Source organism: Schistocerca nitens, chromosome 11 (genome assembly GCF_023898315.1).
Source record: "Schistocerca nitens isolate TAMUIC-IGC-003100 chromosome 11, iqSchNite1.1, whole genome shotgun sequence".
Taxonomy (NCBI): domain Eukaryota; kingdom Metazoa; phylum Arthropoda; class Insecta; order Orthoptera; family Acrididae; genus Schistocerca; species Schistocerca nitens.
The window spans coordinates 10878821-10899584 of NC_064624.1; the positions used below are offsets into that span (position 1 = coordinate 10878821).

The 20764-nt window shown below is 47.5% G+C and overlaps 1 protein-coding gene across 1 annotated transcript in view; it reads left to right on the plus strand.

Moving 5' to 3' along the window:
• Positions 1–20398, plus strand: part of LOC126213044 (ankyrin-1-like) — a 109533-nt gene extending 89135 nt beyond the window's left edge. The window contains exon 3 of the mRNA XM_049940616.1: positions 18339–20398. Within this exon, the coding sequence (XP_049796573.1) occupies positions 18339–20004 (1666 nt within the window). The 3' untranslated portion in view covers positions 20005–20398. The remainder of the gene's footprint in view (positions 1–18338) is intronic.
• Positions 20399–20764: the final 366 nt, after the last annotated feature.

The window sequence follows — 20764 nt, forward strand, 5'->3', positions numbered from 1 at the left end:
ACTCAGACTAAAACTTTAGTTTCAAAGGAAGGATCAAGCTTATGAACAAGTACTCTTTTTATGTATGTCCTGGCTGAAACGTGTTGGCTATACCTTTTGAATGTATGTAAACATTGTACATAGATGCACTACTTCTCTATGTTTACTGCCTCAGTATTATGAGAGTTCTGAAACACATCCTCCGCAACTAACACTAACACCTACAAGGGACATCAGATTGGACTTGCTCCCAGTTAAGGTCTACCTGTGTTTTTAAAATAATTGAAAAGCCACGATTGCTTTAATCGTTTATTAGATGACCGGTTCAGCACTCTGAAGGTGTCATAATCAGATCTGAAAGGTGGATTAACATTTATAAAACCATATGGACATCATGGCATATGAGGCAGACCATATGCCATGATGTCTATATGGTTTTATAAATGTTAATCCACCTTTCAGATCTGATTATGACACCTTCAGAGTGCTGAAACCGGTCATCTAATAAACGATTAAAGCAATCGTGGCTTTTCAATTATTTTAAAAAAAATAGTGATCGCCCCACGACACACCATGTGTTCACTGCTACCTGTGTTTACTTTTGCCACACGATTAACCCTTTGCTTAGGTGACTTTCCTGTAACGTATACACGAGGTGGGATTTCTGGGACCGCTATGTTTAAACCAAGATTTAAGGCAAAAGTAATATTAAATTCTTAATTTATGCTATATAACATTTATTTTCACAATTATTTAAGTGTTGTTTAAATGCTTCTGGTTTATTTTGTTGCACTAGACAAAGTCCGCAACATTTTACTATTCATCACATAAAAGTACATAATTTTGTGCGGTTAATTTAAATAGTGCACATAAATGGAGTGTTAGAGTACTGAAATTTACCCTCTGAAAAATTAGACAATCTCTGCAGCAAATAAATTTCCATACAGAACAAAATTCCAGGATTTTTGCACATAAAGATTCCACCCAATAGCTACAAAAAGAAACTGTCAAATTGACATGAATTGCCGGGAACTACATTTTTCTTGTCACCACTCAGAACACATTAGATTTTAGCAGACATTTACAAGTATTTCATTCAAGAAACAGACAGATCCCCATCGCAGGTTACCTGGTGTTGTTCCTCTGAATCATACTCTAGCTCGATAGCAGAACTGTCATTACTGGCCAATGTAAGATCGTCTGTTTCGTTTATCTCTTGGTCTATATCACTGACACCTTTCTCCATAGGCCGATTAACATTTTCATCAAACTCGGGAAATTTAAAAATTCGTGCCATCACATTTTGAGCTATCCGGTACAGTACTGAAGAAAACAGGCACGTAGTTCACGAGACACGGTCTAGGAGACTCCAACACCTGTCAGTAACACGTGTCAACAATAAACACAGAAGGCAGTAACGCAACCGACAACAAAACATACTGGGCTTCGCAATTTAAGGAGGGTACGGGGAGCATAGAAGCACTCTACCACAACTGGCCTTGGAGAGTGAGTTCGAAAATATTCGCCCAGCCTGAGAGACAACACCTCGTGAGTTAAGGGTTAATATCCTATTAGTAAATCTCCAAATCAACAGTTCCAGAGGAAGTATAGATCTCAGTTGATGTCGTTTTGTTCCAAGGTACAGGTCAAGGCTTCATTTTCAGTATGAGGTTCTACTGGGGTTTGAATAAAAGTATACAGAATATCCGCTTATTATCCACATTCAGGACATAGAAAATTATGTATATGAATCAACAGGCTCCATGAGAACATAAAGTTCGCGCTAGAAACAGAAAACAATGGAGTAACTCCTTTTCTAGGATGTGGGGATTACAGACCATCTCGTGGCAATCTGGGACATAAAGCCTATACGAATCCGATGCAAACCAACAGATATCTACATTCGGATTCGCACCGCCGTCCAGCACAACAGAACGCCGCGCTAAGCAGCCTGACAGCGTTAGCTCATTGGATTAGTGGCGTCAACCACGTACAACATGAACTGAACGCGCTAAAGACAATGTTCTGTACGAATGGATACAACAGTGGAGACGTACGCGATATGAGGTACAGCGAAGACAATACTGACAACGGTACACAATAAACTCTTCCTGTTGGTACATACACTATGTGATCAAAAGTATCCGGACACCCAGTTGAAAATAAGTTCCTGGCGCCCTCCATCGGTAATGCTGGAATTCAGTATGCCGTCGCCTTCATGATAGCTTCCCCTCTCGCAGGCATACTTTAAATCTGGTGCTGGAAGCTTTCTTGGGGAATGGCAGCGCCATTGTTCACGGAGTGCTGCACTGAGGAGAGTTCGGTGAGACCTGGCACGAAGTCGGCGTTCCAAAACAACCCAGAGGTTTTCTATACGATTCAAGTCAGGACACTCTACAGACCAGTCCATTACAGGGACGTTATTGTCGTGTAACCACTCAGTCACAGGCCGTGCATTATGAACAGTTGCTCGATCGTGTTGAAAGATGCAATTGTCATCACCTAATTGCTCTTCAACAGTGGGAAGCAAGGTGTTTAAAACATCAATATAGGCCTGTGCTGTGATAGTGCCACGCAATACAACAAGGGGGGCAAGCCCACTCCATGAGAAACACGTCCACACCATAACACCAACGCCTCAGAATTTTACTGTTGGCAGATGACATTCACTGGGCATTCACCATATCCACCCCCTGACATCAGATCGCCACATTGTGTACCGTGATTCGTTTCCACACAACGTTTTTCCACTGTTCAATCGTCCAATGTTTACGCTCCTTACACCAAGCGAGACGTCGTTTGGCATTTATCGGCGTGATGTGTGGTTTATGAGCAGCCGCTCGATCATGAACTCATAGTTTTCTCAGCTTCCGCCTAACTGTCTTAGTACTTGCAGTGGATCCTGATGCAGTTTGGAGTTATTGTGTGATGGTCTGGCTAGGTCTTGCTATCACACATTACGACCCTCTTCAACTGTCAGCGGTCTCTGTCTGTCAAGAGACGAGGTCGGCCTGTACCCTTTTGTGCTGTACGTGTCCCTTCACGTTTCAACTTCACTATCACATCGAAAACAGTGGACCTACGGATGTTTAGGAGTGTGGAAATCTCGCCTACAGACGTATGACGCAAGGGACACCCAATCACCTGACCACGTTCGGAGTCTGTGAGTTCCATGGAGCGCCCCCATTCTTCTCTCTCACGAAGTCTAATGACTACTGAGGTCGCTGATATGGAGTACCTTGCAGTAGGTTGCAGCACAATGCACCTAATATGAAAAACGTTTGTTTTTGGGGTGGCTGGATACTTTTGGCTCAAATGGCTCTGAGCACTATGCGACTTCTGTGGTCATCAGTCCCCTAGAACTTAGAACTAATTAAACCTAACTAACCTATGGACATCACACACATCCATGCCCGAGGCAGGATTCGAACCTGCGACCGTAGCGGTCGCTCAGTTCCAGACTGTAGCGCCTAGAACCGCACGGCCACTCCGGCCGGCGCCGGATACTTTTGATCACATAGTGTACCTTGTATGTGAGAGGTGTCAGCGGCAGTGCAGGCAACGTTCTGCATTGCAGAGAAATCAAACCCATATTGTAGAGTGGGCACAAGATCTGACGTCTCTTGAGATCAACCGAGGATCCCGTCGAAGCTCTCCATACTGCAGATGCTTACAAACTTTGGTGTGAATGTGCCGAAGTCTGTGTTTTGAAACGAGGAGACTCATTTGCACTCACATGTCGGAGCACGAACGTTACATACGACTGGTACAGAACAAGAAGTCTGCTGTAGCAGAACACCATCAGGAATTTAGCTGTTTTCAAGAATCACCCATGCTTACTCACGAGCCATGCATGCTGCAGCGGAACGAGTCTATTAAACAATCAAACATCCTAACGGCACGAAAAACGAGGACGGCTACAAGTTACTTACAGCCTGGCTGCCAGCGATCCCAGTCCGATGTGCAGTTTGTGTTCAGCAGTCAGCAGTACCACTCGACCCAGATCAGATTTAATAGCATAAACAGCAGCTGCGTGACAGCTGACATGCACTGGTAACACTTTGCTGCAGGAAAACAAAATCCCCTATATACAAGCTGTCGATTTGCTGTTGCCTTCCAGTTACCAACGAGAGATTACCAGTCGGCCGATATGTTACCGCACACTTGCCGCGCCGCACACTTGCCGCGCCGCACACTTGCCGCGCCGCACACTTGCCGCGCCGCACACTTGCCGCGCCGCACACTTGCCGCGCCGCACACTTGCCGCGCCGCACACTTGCCGCGCCGCACACTTGCCGCGCCGCACACTTGCCGCGCCGCACACTTGCCGCGCCGCACACTTGCCGCGCCGCACACTTGCCGCGCCGCACACTTGCCGCGCCGCACACTTGCCGCGCCGCACACTTGCCGCGCCGCACACTTGCCGCGCCGCACACTTGCCGCGCCGCACACTTGCCGCGCCGCACACTTGCCGCGCCGCACACTTGCCGCGCCGCACACTTGCCGCGCCGCACACTTGCCGCGCCGCACACTTGCCGCGCCGCACACTTGCCGCGCCGCACACTTGCCGCGCCGCACACTTGCCGCGCCGCACACTTGCCGCGCCGCACACTTGCCGCGCCGCACACTTGCCGCGCCGCACACTTGCCGCGCCGCACACTTGCCGCGCCGCACACTTGCCGCGCCGCACACTTGCCGCGCCGCACACTTGCCGCGCCGCACACTTGCCGCGCCGCACACTTGCCGCGCCGCACACTTGCCGCGCCGCACACTTGCCGCGCCGCACACTTGCCGCGCCGCACACTTGCCGCGCCGCACACTTGCCGCGCCGCACACTTGCCGCGCCGCACACTTGCCGCGCCGCACACTTGCCGCGCCGCACACTTGCCGCGCCGCACACTTGCCGCGCCGCACACTTGCCGCGCCGCACACTTGCCGCGCCGCACACTTGCCGCGCCGCACACTTGCCGCGCCGCACACTTGCCGCGCCGCACACTTGCCGCGCCGCACACTTGCCGCGCCGCACACTTGCCGCGCCGCACACTTGCCGCGCCGCACACTTGCCGCGCCGCACACTTGCCGCGCCGCACACTTGCCGCGCCGCACACTTGCCGCGCCGCACACTTGCCGCGCCGCACACTTGCCGCGCCGCACACTTGCCGCGCCGCACACTTGCCGCGCCGCACACTTGCCGCGCCGCACACTTGCCGCGCCGCACACTTGCCGCGCCGCACACTTGCCGCGCCGCACACTTGCCGCGCCGCACACTTGCCGCGCCGCACACTTGCCGCGCCGCACACTTGCCGCGCCGCACACTTGCCGCGCCGCACACTTGCCGCGCCGCACACTTGCCGCGCCGCACACTTGCCGCGCCGCACACTTGCCGCGCCGCACACTTGCCGCGCCGCACACTTGCCGCGCCGCACACTTGCCGCGCCGCACACTTGCCGCGCCGCACACTTGCCGCGCCGCACACTTGCGTATCCCTCATCTCCCCCCCCTCCTCATCGCTGTCGCGCAGTAAAGGTACTTCCTGAGTCTTTCCGCTGGTTTACTTAACATAGGACCAGAATCTTTGGAGTTTCCGCCACAGTTCTAGAGAGACTTTCGTTGTGGAAACTATTAAATGCATCTCGCATTGAAATCCGCACCAAATTTCGAGCCTCAGTAAAACTTCGCCAATCTTGGAGATTTTGCTTTCGTGTAAATTATACGTGCCCTTTTCAGTGCTAATGTAGCAGCTTTCTGTAGTGTTTTGTGTACCATGGGGGGGATCAGTTCCGTCTCTTATTAATTTATTTGGTATGAATCTCTCGAGCACTGTTGATGCTATTTCCTTGAACTTAGGCTGGCCGGAGTTGTCGAGCGGTTCTAGACGCTTCAGTCTGGAACCGCGCGACCGCTATGGTCGCAGGTTCGAATCCTGCCTCGGGCATGGTTGTATGTGATGTGATTAGGTTAGTTAGGTTTAAGTAGTTCTAAGTTCTAGGGGACTGATGACCTCAGATGTTAAGTCCCATAGTGCTCAGAGCCATTTGAACCATTGAACATTTGGTCTTCACTAACATAGTTTGAAAGGACTGGAGAGTGTCACTTAGAAAGACGTCAACCGAGTTTTTAGCTGCTTTTATAAATAGATATATTTCACATTTAGTTTTGGTGTATTTCTTTGTTACGGAATTGACACTCGCTCGACTGTGTGTTTACCATTTGGAATTGGAGTGGCCTCGTGAACTAATTGTTCAAAATAATTTTAAAAAAAGCATTTAGAACAATTACGGAAGTTGTTTTCTATCTACAATAGAGTCTGAAAATGTATTTTTGTCAACTTACTGAAGGTAGATTGAAGTCGGTGCCAACTATAATTGTATGAGTAGCGTACCTATTTGTGACGAGACTCAAGTTTTCTTTGAACTGTTCAGCAGCTGTTTCATCCGAGACCTTCCTTGTTGCTCCCATGCCGATGGACCGTTTCTATCGCAATCAGTAAGCGTGAAAGGAAGCTACCGTACAGACAGAGGGATCTATATTTATACTTGGTAGAACTAATTACATACTGACATATTCGTCGGTATTGCTTTCGTTTCCCAAAAGTTACAAGTATTTCGATTTCGGAAAAGAAGCTCTATATTTGGCCAAGATGTCGAAGAAGAAGGTCCCTTACGTACTGGTTGTATCGAGTAAGATGTGGAGACGGCGGTTTGAAAGCGGACAGAAGTAGTACGCGCAAGGGAGTCCCTTACCTGAGGGATCGCTACTCATGCTACCTGACGAAGGGGCAAGTGTGGCAAATGTCCGGCATTCTGCGAAAGCGTCCCACTGGGGGAGACGCGCCGCCGGAGCAGGTAGGCGGACAACAGAGGCAGGCCTTCGAAGGACGGCGCCACGTTGACGCTGGGCGTTACGCCGAGACGAGCTGGCGCCTAAGGGAGCCTTCCCACGAGGCTTAACGTTTTTTGGGGCTTTCTAAGAAACGCGGTTAAGCTAGTGCGATGACCTTTTCCTGCGCGAAGGCGAACAGAGAGACACGATTGGTGGGGTCAATTTTGAACGGAGTTTCAGTTTGTTCCAGAACATTCCAGGCGCAGTAAGGCGCGGAATGTTTTAATTGGCTGGAAGAAGCCAGGAAATAATAGTGGGAGCGAACTGTGCTGGTCTAGAGCCAAGGGATTGGCCAGCTCGAAAAATAGCGTGGGGGTGCTGATTTTTGCGAGCGGACGTCGTGCTTTCGGCTCTGCTGTAGGAGAGTAAATTCTTTTCACTGTGCTGTGCATTACTTTGAATAAGTCTGCCAGCTGCAACTGAAACTAGTATTCAGTTAGGCGTACTGTCGTGTTTTACTGTTAGAGACAGACCGATTCCGCTAATTACGGTTGGGAATACTGTCTCACAGGAAGCAGACAGGAGCAGAGCAATTTCCTCGAGCCACACTTTATTAAAGACGGTACTGGATTCCGCCTTTGTGCTGGTGAGTCCCGTCTTAAAGAGTGCGAGACGATTGGAAAGAAAACAGAATTAGCTTTCGAATAGGAGTTTACGAACAGGTAGCCTGTTCGCGAAAATAAATTCATTTTTTGTTGCAATTGAGGCTCCTCGACGACGCAGACGCCACCGGCAGCTTGCTGACCTGTCCACGACGCTGCATTTGGTAACGTGATGCTCGGCTTCGGCATTTAATCTGATATTACGCACGCCTGTGATTACCAGAGCTTAGTTTTCCAGCCGCGCTCTTATTGAGAATTTGGTAATTGGAGTAGGTTTGTCTGACGTATTTTATGGCGTCTGATAAGGGGAGAGAGTAGAAAATAACCAGTATAGATGCGTTATAGTTTTGGAATTTAAGGGCCATTGCCATTATTAGCTTGATTTTATCGCTTATAAATATATGTCATTGTTCAGTTTGATGTTAGGAAGATTATTGTTCAATAAATGTGTTCAATGCTATCCTTGTTTGTTTAGTAGTGATCAGTTCCCTGAACACTATTTAGTTATTAAATATTAATCAAAATTAGTAAAGGGTCAGTTTTAATTAACAGGTTGGGTCTCATAACAGGCCTTCAGCCAGAGCCTACGACCCGATCCAGCAGGGAAAGTGAAAAGGAAAAGCATTCTAGTTAAAAAACCCCGTCATTTGGCGGACCCGCCTAGGGTCCCTAATCTTCATTTTATTGGAAAAGAACCCTTCCACACTGTATAAGGCAAGATTTCACAAGTATCCAGCAGTTAACTGTCCTGAAGAGAACTTTTCCAAGTCTTTTGAAACGTCAGCCGTTTACTTGCTATACTGTCTAATAATGATGTGGCCTAGTACCCAAAATTATTTTTTTTTAAATGCATATGAATTGTTCCACTATGGCTGCAATTAACCTTTGATAGCTGATGTCAGTAGGAACCAAAATTAGAAATAGTGCATTGTCAACCTACAAAACATTAGTAAAGTATGGAAACATGGCAGTCGGCCGTTATGGCCGAGCGGTTCTAGGCGCTTCAGTCCGGAACCGCGCTGCTCCTACGGTCGCAGGTTAGAATCCTGTTTCGGTTATGGATGTGTGTGATATCCTTAGGTTAGTTAGGTTTAAGTAGTTCTAAGTCTAGGGGACTGATGACCTGAGATGTTAAATCCCATAGTGCTTAGAGCCATTTGAACTTTTTTTTTACATATATATAAATGTGGCGCCACGCTTCAGAGCACACATGAACGTCACCTGCGATTTACTCATACAGTAATCATGGTTGCACAGCACTCGTTTGAAGAACAACGAGATATGGTTGTTGTCTGTGGACTAGCCGACGGTAATGCGCATGCATCTCGACGGTTGTGTGAGGAACGGTACCCAGCAAGACGTCCCCCACACTCTCAAATAGCGGGATATAGTGGTGATGCTGGAAGACCTGGAACACGATGCGATGCCGCATTTGAAGGGACTGTTCTTGAGCACTTCCAGGAAGCACCTACGACAAGCACTCGGGCAGTTGGACACGACATGGAGGTCACCCATCGGCTCGTCTGTAAGGTTTTAAGGGATTACTGCCAGCATCCATCTAGTTTCCACCCTTTCCAAGATCTAAATTCTGTGGCGGGCTGTGAACACAGGCACATATGAAACCGATGGTTTATGCGACGTGTTGCACGAGATCCCTGACTTCCCCGCCATTGCACCTTCCTTCGGGAGGGCCTTTACAACACTCGAAATGTTCGTTACTGGGCAAGGGGTAATCCTCATGTCACGTACGTCCACGAACAACGGGAATGGTTTTCGCTCAACATTTCGGCCGGCATTGTTGGTGACCATCTGATGGGGCTGTTCCGTCTATCTCCTCGACTTACTAGGGCAAATTACTTTCACCTTTTGCAAGATACTCTACCTGGACTGCTGGAAGATGTGCCCCTGGTCATAACGCCTATGCATGTGGTTGCATCATGATGGGGCGCCCGCACATAACAGTCGTGCTATGCGCGGATATTTAAATGAACTCTTCGACGGCCGGGTAATTGGCAGAGATGGTCATAGGATATGGTCCCCACGATCTCCAGACCTGACGCCAACGAACTTATTCCTTTGCGGGGTTCTTCAGCGTTCTAGTTCACCCTCCCAAGATGCGAAATACCTAGAAACGAAGAGGAATTAATGCATCGCATTCAACATCCCGCTTATCACATCAGGGAAATGCGAGGAATCTTTGAAAGAGGTCGGCAAAACACTGTTCCACGTTATCGAGCTTGTGTCGGGTCAGAGTTCGGGTACCTGCTTTAAGTAAACAATGCCCTATCTATAAAAAAAGGCCCTTCTAAGAGCCGACACAATTTGTAAAAGACTTTCTGTACGGGAACGAACAGCTGTTGACGGGTTTGATCCCGATACGTCTTATCATGAAACTACAATGGATGAGTCAGGACCTCGGCGGACTCGCCTCCAGTGTGGAAGACAGGTGCGTTTCCACTGAGCGTGCCGGCCGCCTTGGATACATCGCAGTCTGCGGCAGTCACAGAATTCGCGTTCTTGCATTGTCCAGAGCATCCGGCAACAGAGTAGTCCTGTGGCCAATCGGAGAGCGTGGCGCCAAGTTTCCGCAGTTTGAAAATTGTGCGTTGTCGACCCACACAACATTAGTAATCCAGGGTTAAAATTTAGTGACACAATTTTTTCCCACCCTATATATACACAGGGTGGTCCCTTGATAGAGACCGGGCCAAATATCTCTCGAAATAAGCGTCAAACGAAAAAACTACAAAGAACGAAACTCATCTAGCTTGAAAGGGGAAACCAGATGGCGCTATGGTTGGCCCGCTAGATGGCACTGCCATAGGTCAAACGGATATCAACTGCGTTTTTTTTTTTTATAGGAACCCCCATTTTTATTACATATTTGCTCTGAGCACTATGGGACTTAACATCTGTGGTCATCAGTCACCTAGAACTTAGAACTACTTAAACCTAACTAACCTAATGACATCACACACATCCATGCCCGAGGCAGGATTCGAACCTGCGACCGTAGCAGTCGCGCGGTTCCGGACTGCGCGCCTAGAACCGCTAGACTTTATTACATACTCTTGTAGTATGTAAAGAAATATGAATGTTTTAGTTGGACCACTTTTTTCGCTTTGTGATAGATGGCGCTGTAATAGCCACAAACGTATAAGTGCGTGGTATCACGTAATATTTCCGCCAGTGCGGACGGTATTTGCTTCGTGATACATTACCCGTGTTAAAATGGACCGTTTACCAACTGCGGAAAAGGTCGATATCGTGTTGATGTATGGCTATTGTGATCAAAAGTCTCCGGACCGTTGGCCGGATAGTTACGTTATTTAAAGATACAGGAAGTGTTCAGCCACATGTGAAACGTCAACCACGACCTGCAACGAATTATGACGCCTAAGTAGGTGTTTTAGCTGCCGCTGCGACTAATCCGCACATCAGTAGCAGACAAATTGCGCGAGAATCGGGAATATCAAAAACGTCGGTGTTGAGAATGGTACATCAACATCGATTGCACCCGTAGCATATTTCTATGCACCAGGAATTGCATGGCAACGACTTTGAACGTCGTGTACAGTTCTGCCACTGGGCACAAGAGAAATTACGGGACGATGACAGATTTTTTGCACGCGTTCTATTCAGCGACGAAGCGTCATTCACCAACAGTGGTAACGTAAACTGGCGTAATATGCACTATTGGGCAACGGAAAATCCACGACGGATGCGAGAAGTGGAACATCAGCGACCTTGGCGGGTTAATGTATGGTGCAGCATTACGGGAGGAACGATAATTAGCCCCCATTTTATCGATGTCAATCTAAATGGTGCAATGTATGCTGATTTCCTACATAATGTTACTACAAGATGTTTCACTGCACATGCGGTTGAGGCGGTATTAATAGTATATTTCATGACAGGTGGATTGGTCGTCGAAGCACCACCATACCGTGGCCCGCACGTTCACCGAATCTGACGTCCCCGGATTTCTTTCTGTGGGGAAAGTTGAAGGATGTTTGCTATCGTGATCCACCGACAACATCTGACAACGTGTCATTGGGTGTGCGAACATTACGGAAGGCGAACTACTCGCTGTTGACAGGAATGTCGTTACACGTATTGCCAAATGCATTGAGGTTGACGGACATAATTTTGAGCATTTATTGCATTAATGTGGTATTTACAGGTAATCGCGCTGTAACAGCATGCGTTCTCAGAAATGATAAGTTCACAAAGGTAAATGTATCACATTGGAACAACCGATATAAAATGTTGAAACGTACCTACGTTCTATATTTTAATTTAAAAAACCTACCTGTTACCAACTGTTGATCTAAAATTGTGAGCCATATGTTTGTGACTATTACAGCGCCATCTATCACAAAGCGAAAAAAGTGGTCCAATTAAAACATAGATATTTCTTTACATACTACACGAATATGTAATAAGAAATGGGGGTTCCTAACTAAAAAAACACAGTTTATATCATTTGACCTATGGCAGCGCCATCTAGCGGGCCAACCATAGCGTCATCTGGTTTCCCCCTTCAAGCTAGACAAGTTTCGTTTTTTGTAGTTTTTTCGTTTAACGCTTATTTCGTGAGATATTTGGCACAGTCACGTTCAGTGGACCACCCTGTACACATATACCGGTATACAAGACCAATTTGTGACTTCTAACATTCTACTGATACTCTCCAATACTCTGTTAGGTTCTGCCTACCTTCAGTTGAGACAGCATCTGCTGACGTCATTGGTATGGTGTCAGTCATGTCATACATCTTAATTACAAAGTTTGGCTGTTCAAACTATGATTTATGTAGTTTCAAATTACTGAGGCCAAGTCTATTGAAGATTGAGTGCACAAAAAGAAAAATTGGAGTCCTTTACAAATTGGTGGTAGTGTTCAGACACAAATCACGTTTATAATATGTTTATTGAACATGGTTCACATGAGGGTAGAAGAGCAAAAATAGCACCAAAATAAAGCCTACCGCAAAAATGAAAACCGTGCAGAACTTGGTTGTCAGATTAAATGCTCCTATTTGGTAAGGAGAGTACGTATTTTAAATTGGATTTTACCAAGGTAAAATATATTGAAAGTCATTAATGCATTGTTATTGAAGTTTGTATTATTGTTATTTGAAACATAATCTTTTAGGTGAAACTATTTATCTCAACTGAGGTACTTGATGTCTTTGAACTTCGACTGAGATACCCAAATGGTTCAAAATGATATGTAAGGAAGCGTGCAGAAAATTTAATATTGCTTTTGTATTATTTGGTGAGATTATTTAAAGTACAGTGTCAGACCAAAAATCTATTGTCACTGGGAGTCTAAGGTGCTTCAAGTTTCTTCCACTGAAGAGCCAAAGAAACTGATACACCTGTCTAATATCGTTTAGGGCCCCCACGAGCATGCAGAAGTTCCGCAACACGGTATGGCATTGACTCGACTAATGTCTCAGGTAGTGCTGGAGGGAACTGACACCATGAATCGTGCAGGGCTGTCCGTAAATTCGTAAGAGTACGAGGGAGTGGACATCTCTTCTGAACAGCACGTTGAAAGGCGTCCCAGATGTGCTCAATAATGTTCATGTCTGGGGAGTTTGGTGCCCAGCGGAAGTGTTTAAACTCAAAAGAGTCTTCCTGGGGACAGGCGAAGTGTAAAGCTTTCTGTCGTGCAGCCATCAAAGGTACATGGGTGGACCTTCAGCTCCGAAAGCCTATATCGATGATGGTTCGCACGCTGACACTTGTTGATGGCGCAGCATTGAAATCTGGAGCAATTACCGGAAGGGTTGCACTTCTGTCACGTTGAACGATTCTCTTCAGTCGTTGTTGGTCCCACTCTTGCAGGATCTTTTTCCCTCTGGAGCCATTTCATGTTTAACCGAATTCCTGATACTCATGGTACACCCGTGAAATGGTCGTATGGGAAAATCTCCACTTCGCAGCTACCTCGGAGATGGTGTGTCTCATCGCTCGTGCGCCGACTATAACACGACGTCCAAGCTCACTTAAATCTTGATAACCTGCCATTGTAGCAGCAGTATCTGAACTAACAAATGCGGCTGACACTTGTTGCCTTATATAGGCATTGCCGACCGCAACGCCATATTCTGCCTATTTGCATATCTCAGTATTTGAATACACATGCGTATACCAGTTTCTTTGGTGCTGCATTATATATTGTCCGTAATTAAGAACATAATTTCTAAAAATCAAAATGTTGAATCACGTGGTGGGAGCAACATAGCACTTACAAGGAAACTCACTAATATGAAATAAGATCCACAATACTAAACAAATGTATGTTGCAATGCTAAACGCTACAACAGAAATGTAAGTTACGGTGAACAAAGAGCCATTAATCGGTAGAAGTGGATTTGATGTGGGCTGAGTACAAGTAGTTGACCCTAGTTTGATAAAAGTGCCAAAGAAATACATGTACACCGGTGAGCCAAATCGTCGTGACCACTACACCGCGAGACTGAATGCCACCTGGCGACGTCGTGGGCACATGACGTTGTAAAGAGTGTATACAAGCTGAACAGAGACGAATTGTACACACATCAAAAAAAGTTTTGCATTACATCGGTTCAGAGAGATCCGGAATCTCTACACAAGTTTGGAACAGAAATCAACATAAACATCATTTCCGCCCTTTTTATTGCTCTTGAAAACCACACATGACATGTTGTACCACCATACAGCGAGACATTGACAGGTGGTGGTCCAGATTGCTGTACACACCGGTACCTCTAATACCCAGTAGCAGGTCCTCTTGCATTGATGCATGCCTGTATTCGTCATGGCGTACTATCTACAAGTTTATCAAGGCACTGTTGGTCCAGATTGTCCCATCCTCAATGGCGATTCGATGTAGAAATCTCAGAGGGGTTGTTGGGTCACGTGGTCCATAAACAGCCCTTTTCAATGTCTTACAGGCACGTTCGATAGTGTTCACGTCTGGAGAACATGCTGGCCACTCTAGTCGAGCGATGTCGTTATCCTGAAGGAAGTCATTCACAAGATGTGCACGATGGGGGCGCGAATTGTCCACGCAGACGAATGCCTCGCTAATATTCTGCCGGTACGGTTGCACTTACGACGCCTTCCACCACCACCAGCGGCGTACGTCGGCCCAACATAATGCCGCTCCAAAACATCAGCGAACCGCCACCTTGCTACACTCGCTTGGCCGTGTGGTTAAGGCGCCCAACCTGACTGGGTTGCCTCCAAACTCGCCTCTGAAGGAATATGCGACACTCATTGGTGAAGCGAACGTGATGCCAAGCCGGAGCGGTCCATTCAGTATGTTGTTCGGCCCATCTGCACCGCGCTGCATTGTGTTGTGGTCGCAAATATGGACCTCGCCGTGGACGTCAGGAGTGAAGTTGCGCATCACGCAGCCTATTACACACAGTTTGAGTCGTAACACGCCGTCCTGTGGCTGCACGAAAAGCATTATTCAACATGGTGGCGTTGCTGTCAAGTTTCCTCCGAGCCATAATCCGTACGTAGCGGTCATCCACTGCAGTAGTAGCCCTTGGGGGCCCGAGCGAGGCATGTCATTGACGGTTCCTGTCTCTCTGTACCTCCGCCATGTCCTAACAGCATCGCTTTGGTTCGCTCCGAGACACCTAGACACTTCCCTTATTGAGAGCCCTTCTTGGCACAAAGTAACAATGCGAACACGATCGAAACGCGGTACTGACGGTCTAGGCATGGTTGAACAACAGACATCACTGGTGGAATGACTGGAACTTATCGGCTGTCGAACGCCATCCGTTTAATGTGTTACTCATGCATGGTTGTTTACATCTTTGGGCGAGTTTAGAGACATCTCTGAACACTCAAAGGGACTGTGTCTGTGATACAATATCTACAGTCAACGTCTATCTTCAGGAGTTCTGGGAAGTGGGGTGATGCACAACTTTTTCCTAAGTATTAATTTTATTCTCGATATGTACTGCCATGAGTTATTTTAAAGCCGGCCGAAGTGGCCGTGCGGTTAAAGGCGCTGCAGTCTGGAACCGCAAGACCGCTACGGTCGCAGGTTCGAATCCTGCCTCGGGCATGGATGTTTGTGATGTCCTTAGGTTAGTTAGGTTTAACTAGTTCTAAGTTCTAGGGGACTAATGACCTCAGCAGTTGAGTCCCATAGTGCTCAGAGCCATTTAGTTATTTTAAAAAAAGGGCAGACTGTTGTGACCAGGCATCTGGGAACAACCATCTCGGAAATGGCAATGTTTTTGAGCTGTTTTACATGTTACTTTCATGAGCATATATGAACAGTGGTTCAAGGACAGTGAAACCTCGAGCAGGCAGCAAGGTGCTAGACGTGACGGTGAAGTTTGGGGGCTTCCCCACTCTAGTCAAGCAGGATAGGCGGCGATTGTGGCAGATCTGATGATGGAGTATAGTACTGGTGCAGGGGCAGGTTTGCCATTCAGCACTCGTTGCTAAAGATGGGACCTTGCAGCATTTGATCCCTGTGTTTTTTCATTCTTGCCCAGTGACATTGCAGTGCGCACAGGATCATAGAGAGCAAACCGTGGGTCGATGAAAACGTGGAGCCTGGTCCGATGAAACACCTCTCTTGATGCAACAGGTCGATGTCATTGTTTGGATAAGCCGTCATCTAGGGCAATGCCTCCTCGAAACACATGCCACACTACAGATATTGGCAGGTGGAGGTAATATTATGTTACCAGGAACAATCACCTGGTCTTTCATTTGACCTGTGATACTAATGAGAGGCACCATGACAGCTACGGAAGGTTGAACATTATTCCACACCGTCTGCATCCCTTCTAACTTGCAGCTTCCCCAACGTCGATGACATCTTACAAAGGATAACTGTCCATAATGTAAGGCCAGATTGCCCCTACAGAGGTGTGAGGAGTACGATAATGAACTTGTGTCTATATCATGGCCAAATTGCACTTGTGTGTGTGTCTGTCAGGTGTCACTTCCATGCCCACAAACCACTGGCCCATAATTTATGGGAATTGTGTAACCTGAATGTAGAAACATGGTGCCATATACACTATGTGATCAAAAGTATCCGGACACCCCAAAAACATTCGTTTTTATATTAGGTGCATTGTGCTGGCACCTACTGACAGGTACTCCATATCAGTGGCAGCCTTAGTAGTCATTAGACATTGTGGGAGAGCAGAATGGGGCGCTCCACAGAGGTCACTGACTTCGAACGTGGTCAGGTGATTGAGTGTCACTTGTCATACGTCTGTAGGCCGTATTTCCACACTCCTAAACGTCCCTAGGTCCACTGTTCCGATGTGATAGTGGAGTAGAAACATGAAGGGACACCTACAGCACAAAAGCATACAGCCGACAGTTTAAGAGGGTCGTAAAGTGTAATAGGCGGACATCTTTCCAGACCATCACACACGAATTCCAAACTGCATCAGGATCCATTGGAAGTACTATGACAGTTGTGCGGTAGGTGAGGAAACTTGGATTACATGGTCGAGTGCTGGTAAATGCCAAACGACGCCTCGCTTGGTGTAAGGAGCGTGAACATTTGACAATTGAACAGTGGAAAAACTTTGTATGGAGTGACGAATCATGGTACACAATGTGGCGATCTGATGGCAGGGTGTGGGTATAGCGAATTCCCAGTGAACGTCGTCTGCCAGTGTGTGTAGTGCCAACAGTGAAATTCGGAGGCACTGGTGTTATGGTGTGGTCGTGTTTTGTGTGGCACTATCACAGCACAAGCCTACATTGATGTTTTAAACGCCTTCTTGCTTCCCTCTGTTGAAGAGCTGTTTGGGGATGGCGACTGCATCTTTAAACACGATCGACCACCCGTTCACAATGCATGGCCTGTGGTGGAGTGGTTACACGACAATAACATCCCTGTAATGGACTGGCCTGCACAGAGTCCTAACATGAGTCCTCTAGAACACCTTTGGGATGTTTTGGAACGCCAACTTCGTGCCAGGCCTCACCGATCGACATTGATACCTCCTGAGTGCAGCACTCCATGAAGAATGGGGTGCCATTCCCCAAGAAACCTTTCACCATCTGATTGAACATATGCTTGCGAGAGTGGAAGCTGTCATGAAGCATTACCGATGGTGGGCGCCACCAACTTGTAAGTCATTTTCAGCCAGGTGTCTGGCTGACTTTTGATCACATAGTTGCATCCAGATAACTGTCAGACTTGTCGAATCCATGTTACTGAGAACTGAATGCATTCCAAAGGAAGACCAATGTGGTATTAAGCCAGTAGTGATAATCCTTTAGCTTGTAAGTGTGTGTGTGTGTGTGTGTGTGTGTGTGGGTATGTGTGTGTGTGTGGGGGGGGGGGGGAGCGCAATTGACTTAGCATCATTGTAATATCCTAATTATTTTGACTAGGTGGTTTCTACCCAAACAGCAACGTTGGAGACTCTGTCACGAGGTTTGTCAAAAACTGGACTCAACTTCGTTGCTGTCGTATAAGGAAATAATCTTTAAATTCGTAGAGATAATTGTTTTTGTCTGTCAGCTTGGCAAATCTGTGGAAGTATTGGTGCACACATACAGGGTGAGTCGCTGGTTAACAACAGTATTCTGCCAGGAAACAAAATAAAAATTGAATTTCTTGAAGAAAGAAGTGAAAATGTTTACAGTGGTTAGTGAATGAAGAGTGCAGCCATGTTGCACAACTATTTATATTGACTTTAATGTAAAGACTTCTCCACAGTTCAGTTACACAGAAAGAAGGGAAATGTAGATTTATGTTTTATTTTTACAAAATTGTGTATTTGTGACAGTCCTCTGTTTTACTTCTCGAATTTTTATGTTCCTGAGATGTGCATGTTTTCAGTATTGAATGACAGAATTTCATTGTTTTGCGCAGGAGGTGGTCTCGCTACGAGAATGACAGTCGCCTGATCCGTGCAGCTCAGAAGGGGGCGGTGGTTGAACTTCAGACGCTGCTGGCAGCAGGCGCAGATGTGAATGCAAAAGATGAGGACGAGAGGACTGCCCTACACTGGGCAGCGGGAAGAGGATACATCGATGCTGTGAGGTGTCTGCTGGACAGTGGAGCGCAGGTGGATGCCACGGACAGGTGGCAGACTGTTCCTCTCCACTGGGCCGCCCGGAAGGGCCACGTGTCTGTGGTACGGCTGCTGGTGACATCTTGTTCTCACCCCAATGTGAAGGGGCAACGTGGGTGGACGCCACTGCACTGGGCAGCAGCGTGTGGCTACACAGGTGTGGTGACTGTGCTGCTGGAGACGGGGGCGGACAAGGAGCTCAGGGACGATGAGGGGGACACGCCTCTGCACCTGGCTGCACAGAGGGGCCACACGGCCGTGTTGCAGCTGCTGCTGGCGTCCTCTCCTCAGCCCGACGCGAAGGGGCGGCGCGGGCGGACGCCACTACACTGTGCTGCGGTAAGTGGCCACACGGAGGTGGCGACTGTGTTGTTGGCAGCGGGTGCAGATGTAAGGGCCAAAGACGAGGACGAGAGGACTGCCCTGCATTGGGCAGCAGGCAGGGGGAACGTGGAGGTTGTGAAATGTCTCCTGGACAGAGGAGCAAAGGTGCGAGAAGTGGACAAGTACAATACTGTACCTCTGCACTGGGCTGCACGGGAGGGCCACACGGCTGTGGTGCAGCTACTGCTGGCGTCCTCCCGCCGCCCCAATAGGAGAGGGGCAAATGAATGGACACCGTTACACTTGGCGGCAGCAGGTGGCCATGCAGATGTGGCGACTATTCTGTTGAAGGCAAGAGCAGACAGAGAGCTCAGAAATGATGTGGGAGACATACCTTTGCACTTGGCTGCACAGAAGGGCCACACAGCTGTGGTGCAGCTACTGCTGTCACCTTCTAATCCCAACGTGAGAGGGCAGCACGAGTGGCCGCCACTCCACTGTGCTGCAGCAAATGGCCACGCAGAAGTGGTGAGTATGCTGCTGGCGGCAGGTGCAGATGTGAAGGCCAAGGATGAGGACAAGAGAACTGCCTTGCACTGGGCAGCGGGAAGGGGGTACCTGGATGTGGTGAGGTGCCTGCTGGACAGTGGGGCACGGGTGGAAGCAATGGACAAGTGGAAAACTGTGCCTCTACACTGGGCTGCACGAAAGGGCCACACAGCTGTGGTGCAGCTCCTGATGTTGTCCTCCCCTCACCCCAATGTAAGGGGAGGAAATGGATGGACACCATTGCACTGGGCGGCAGCAGATGGCCACGCAGGTGTGGTGACAGTGCTGCTGGAGGCAGGCGCAGATAGAGAGCTCAGAGATGATAAGGGGGACATACCTCTGCACTTGGCTGCACAGAAAGGCCACGTGGCAGTGGTGCGGCTACTGTTGGCGTCGTCCCCTAACCCCAATGTGAGGGGCCAGCGGGGGTGGACGCCACTGCACTGTGCAGCAGCAAATGGCCACGAAGAGGTGGCGGCCGTGCTGGTCGAGTCTGGCGCAGACGAGGGGCTCGAGGATGACAACGGGGACACTGCCCTACACCTTGCTAGGCTGTCAGACTGCCTGGAGTCGATAGAGATGTCAAAATAAAACTCACAACAGTGTCACATAAAAGTGTTCTTTTAATAAGTATTGTTAAATTACTTTAAAGTCAGTACCGCCATTAGACTTTTTTATTTGCAGTTTTACATTTACTCGATCATGATTTCGGCTTTAAAGTGCCATTATCAAGTGATTTAACGTTATACAGTCCCTAAGATGGCATACTGTCGTATTTAAAATACACACTGCAAATAAAAAACAGCCTAATGGCGGTACTGACTTAACAGAAATATATTATGACTGTGGCCCCACAGTATGAAAAACTTGTTAAATTAATTCTGCTGTTATTCATTTGTACAAACCTAAATGTAACTAGTCTAGTAATGCTGCCAGCAAAGAGAGATGAAGCGATATATCTGAACACTAAAGTAAGCTGAAAGAGATAAACTTCGTTCTGAGAAAATAGTCTGAATATATTTCTCATCCAAAGCTTGCAAAAATAAGTAGGATTTATAAACACACCATTAGCAAGAAGCATTTCTGCTATTTCATTACTTTAAACCATGTGGGCTTACCTAGTGCTGAGCCTTTTTTTTTATTCTCACTTTACATATATTATTGCTAAATCAGTTCTATAGTTGATTGCACATTTAGCTCTGAGCCCAGACAGAATTCACTTCTGCACATGTTTATGTTGTACCAGAATGTGACACCGCTATTCACATCACATTGTCAGACCATTATGTGGTATCATGTGCTGAGTGCACTTTTAATTAAATAATGCTCCAAATAATGACAAAGATTGGTC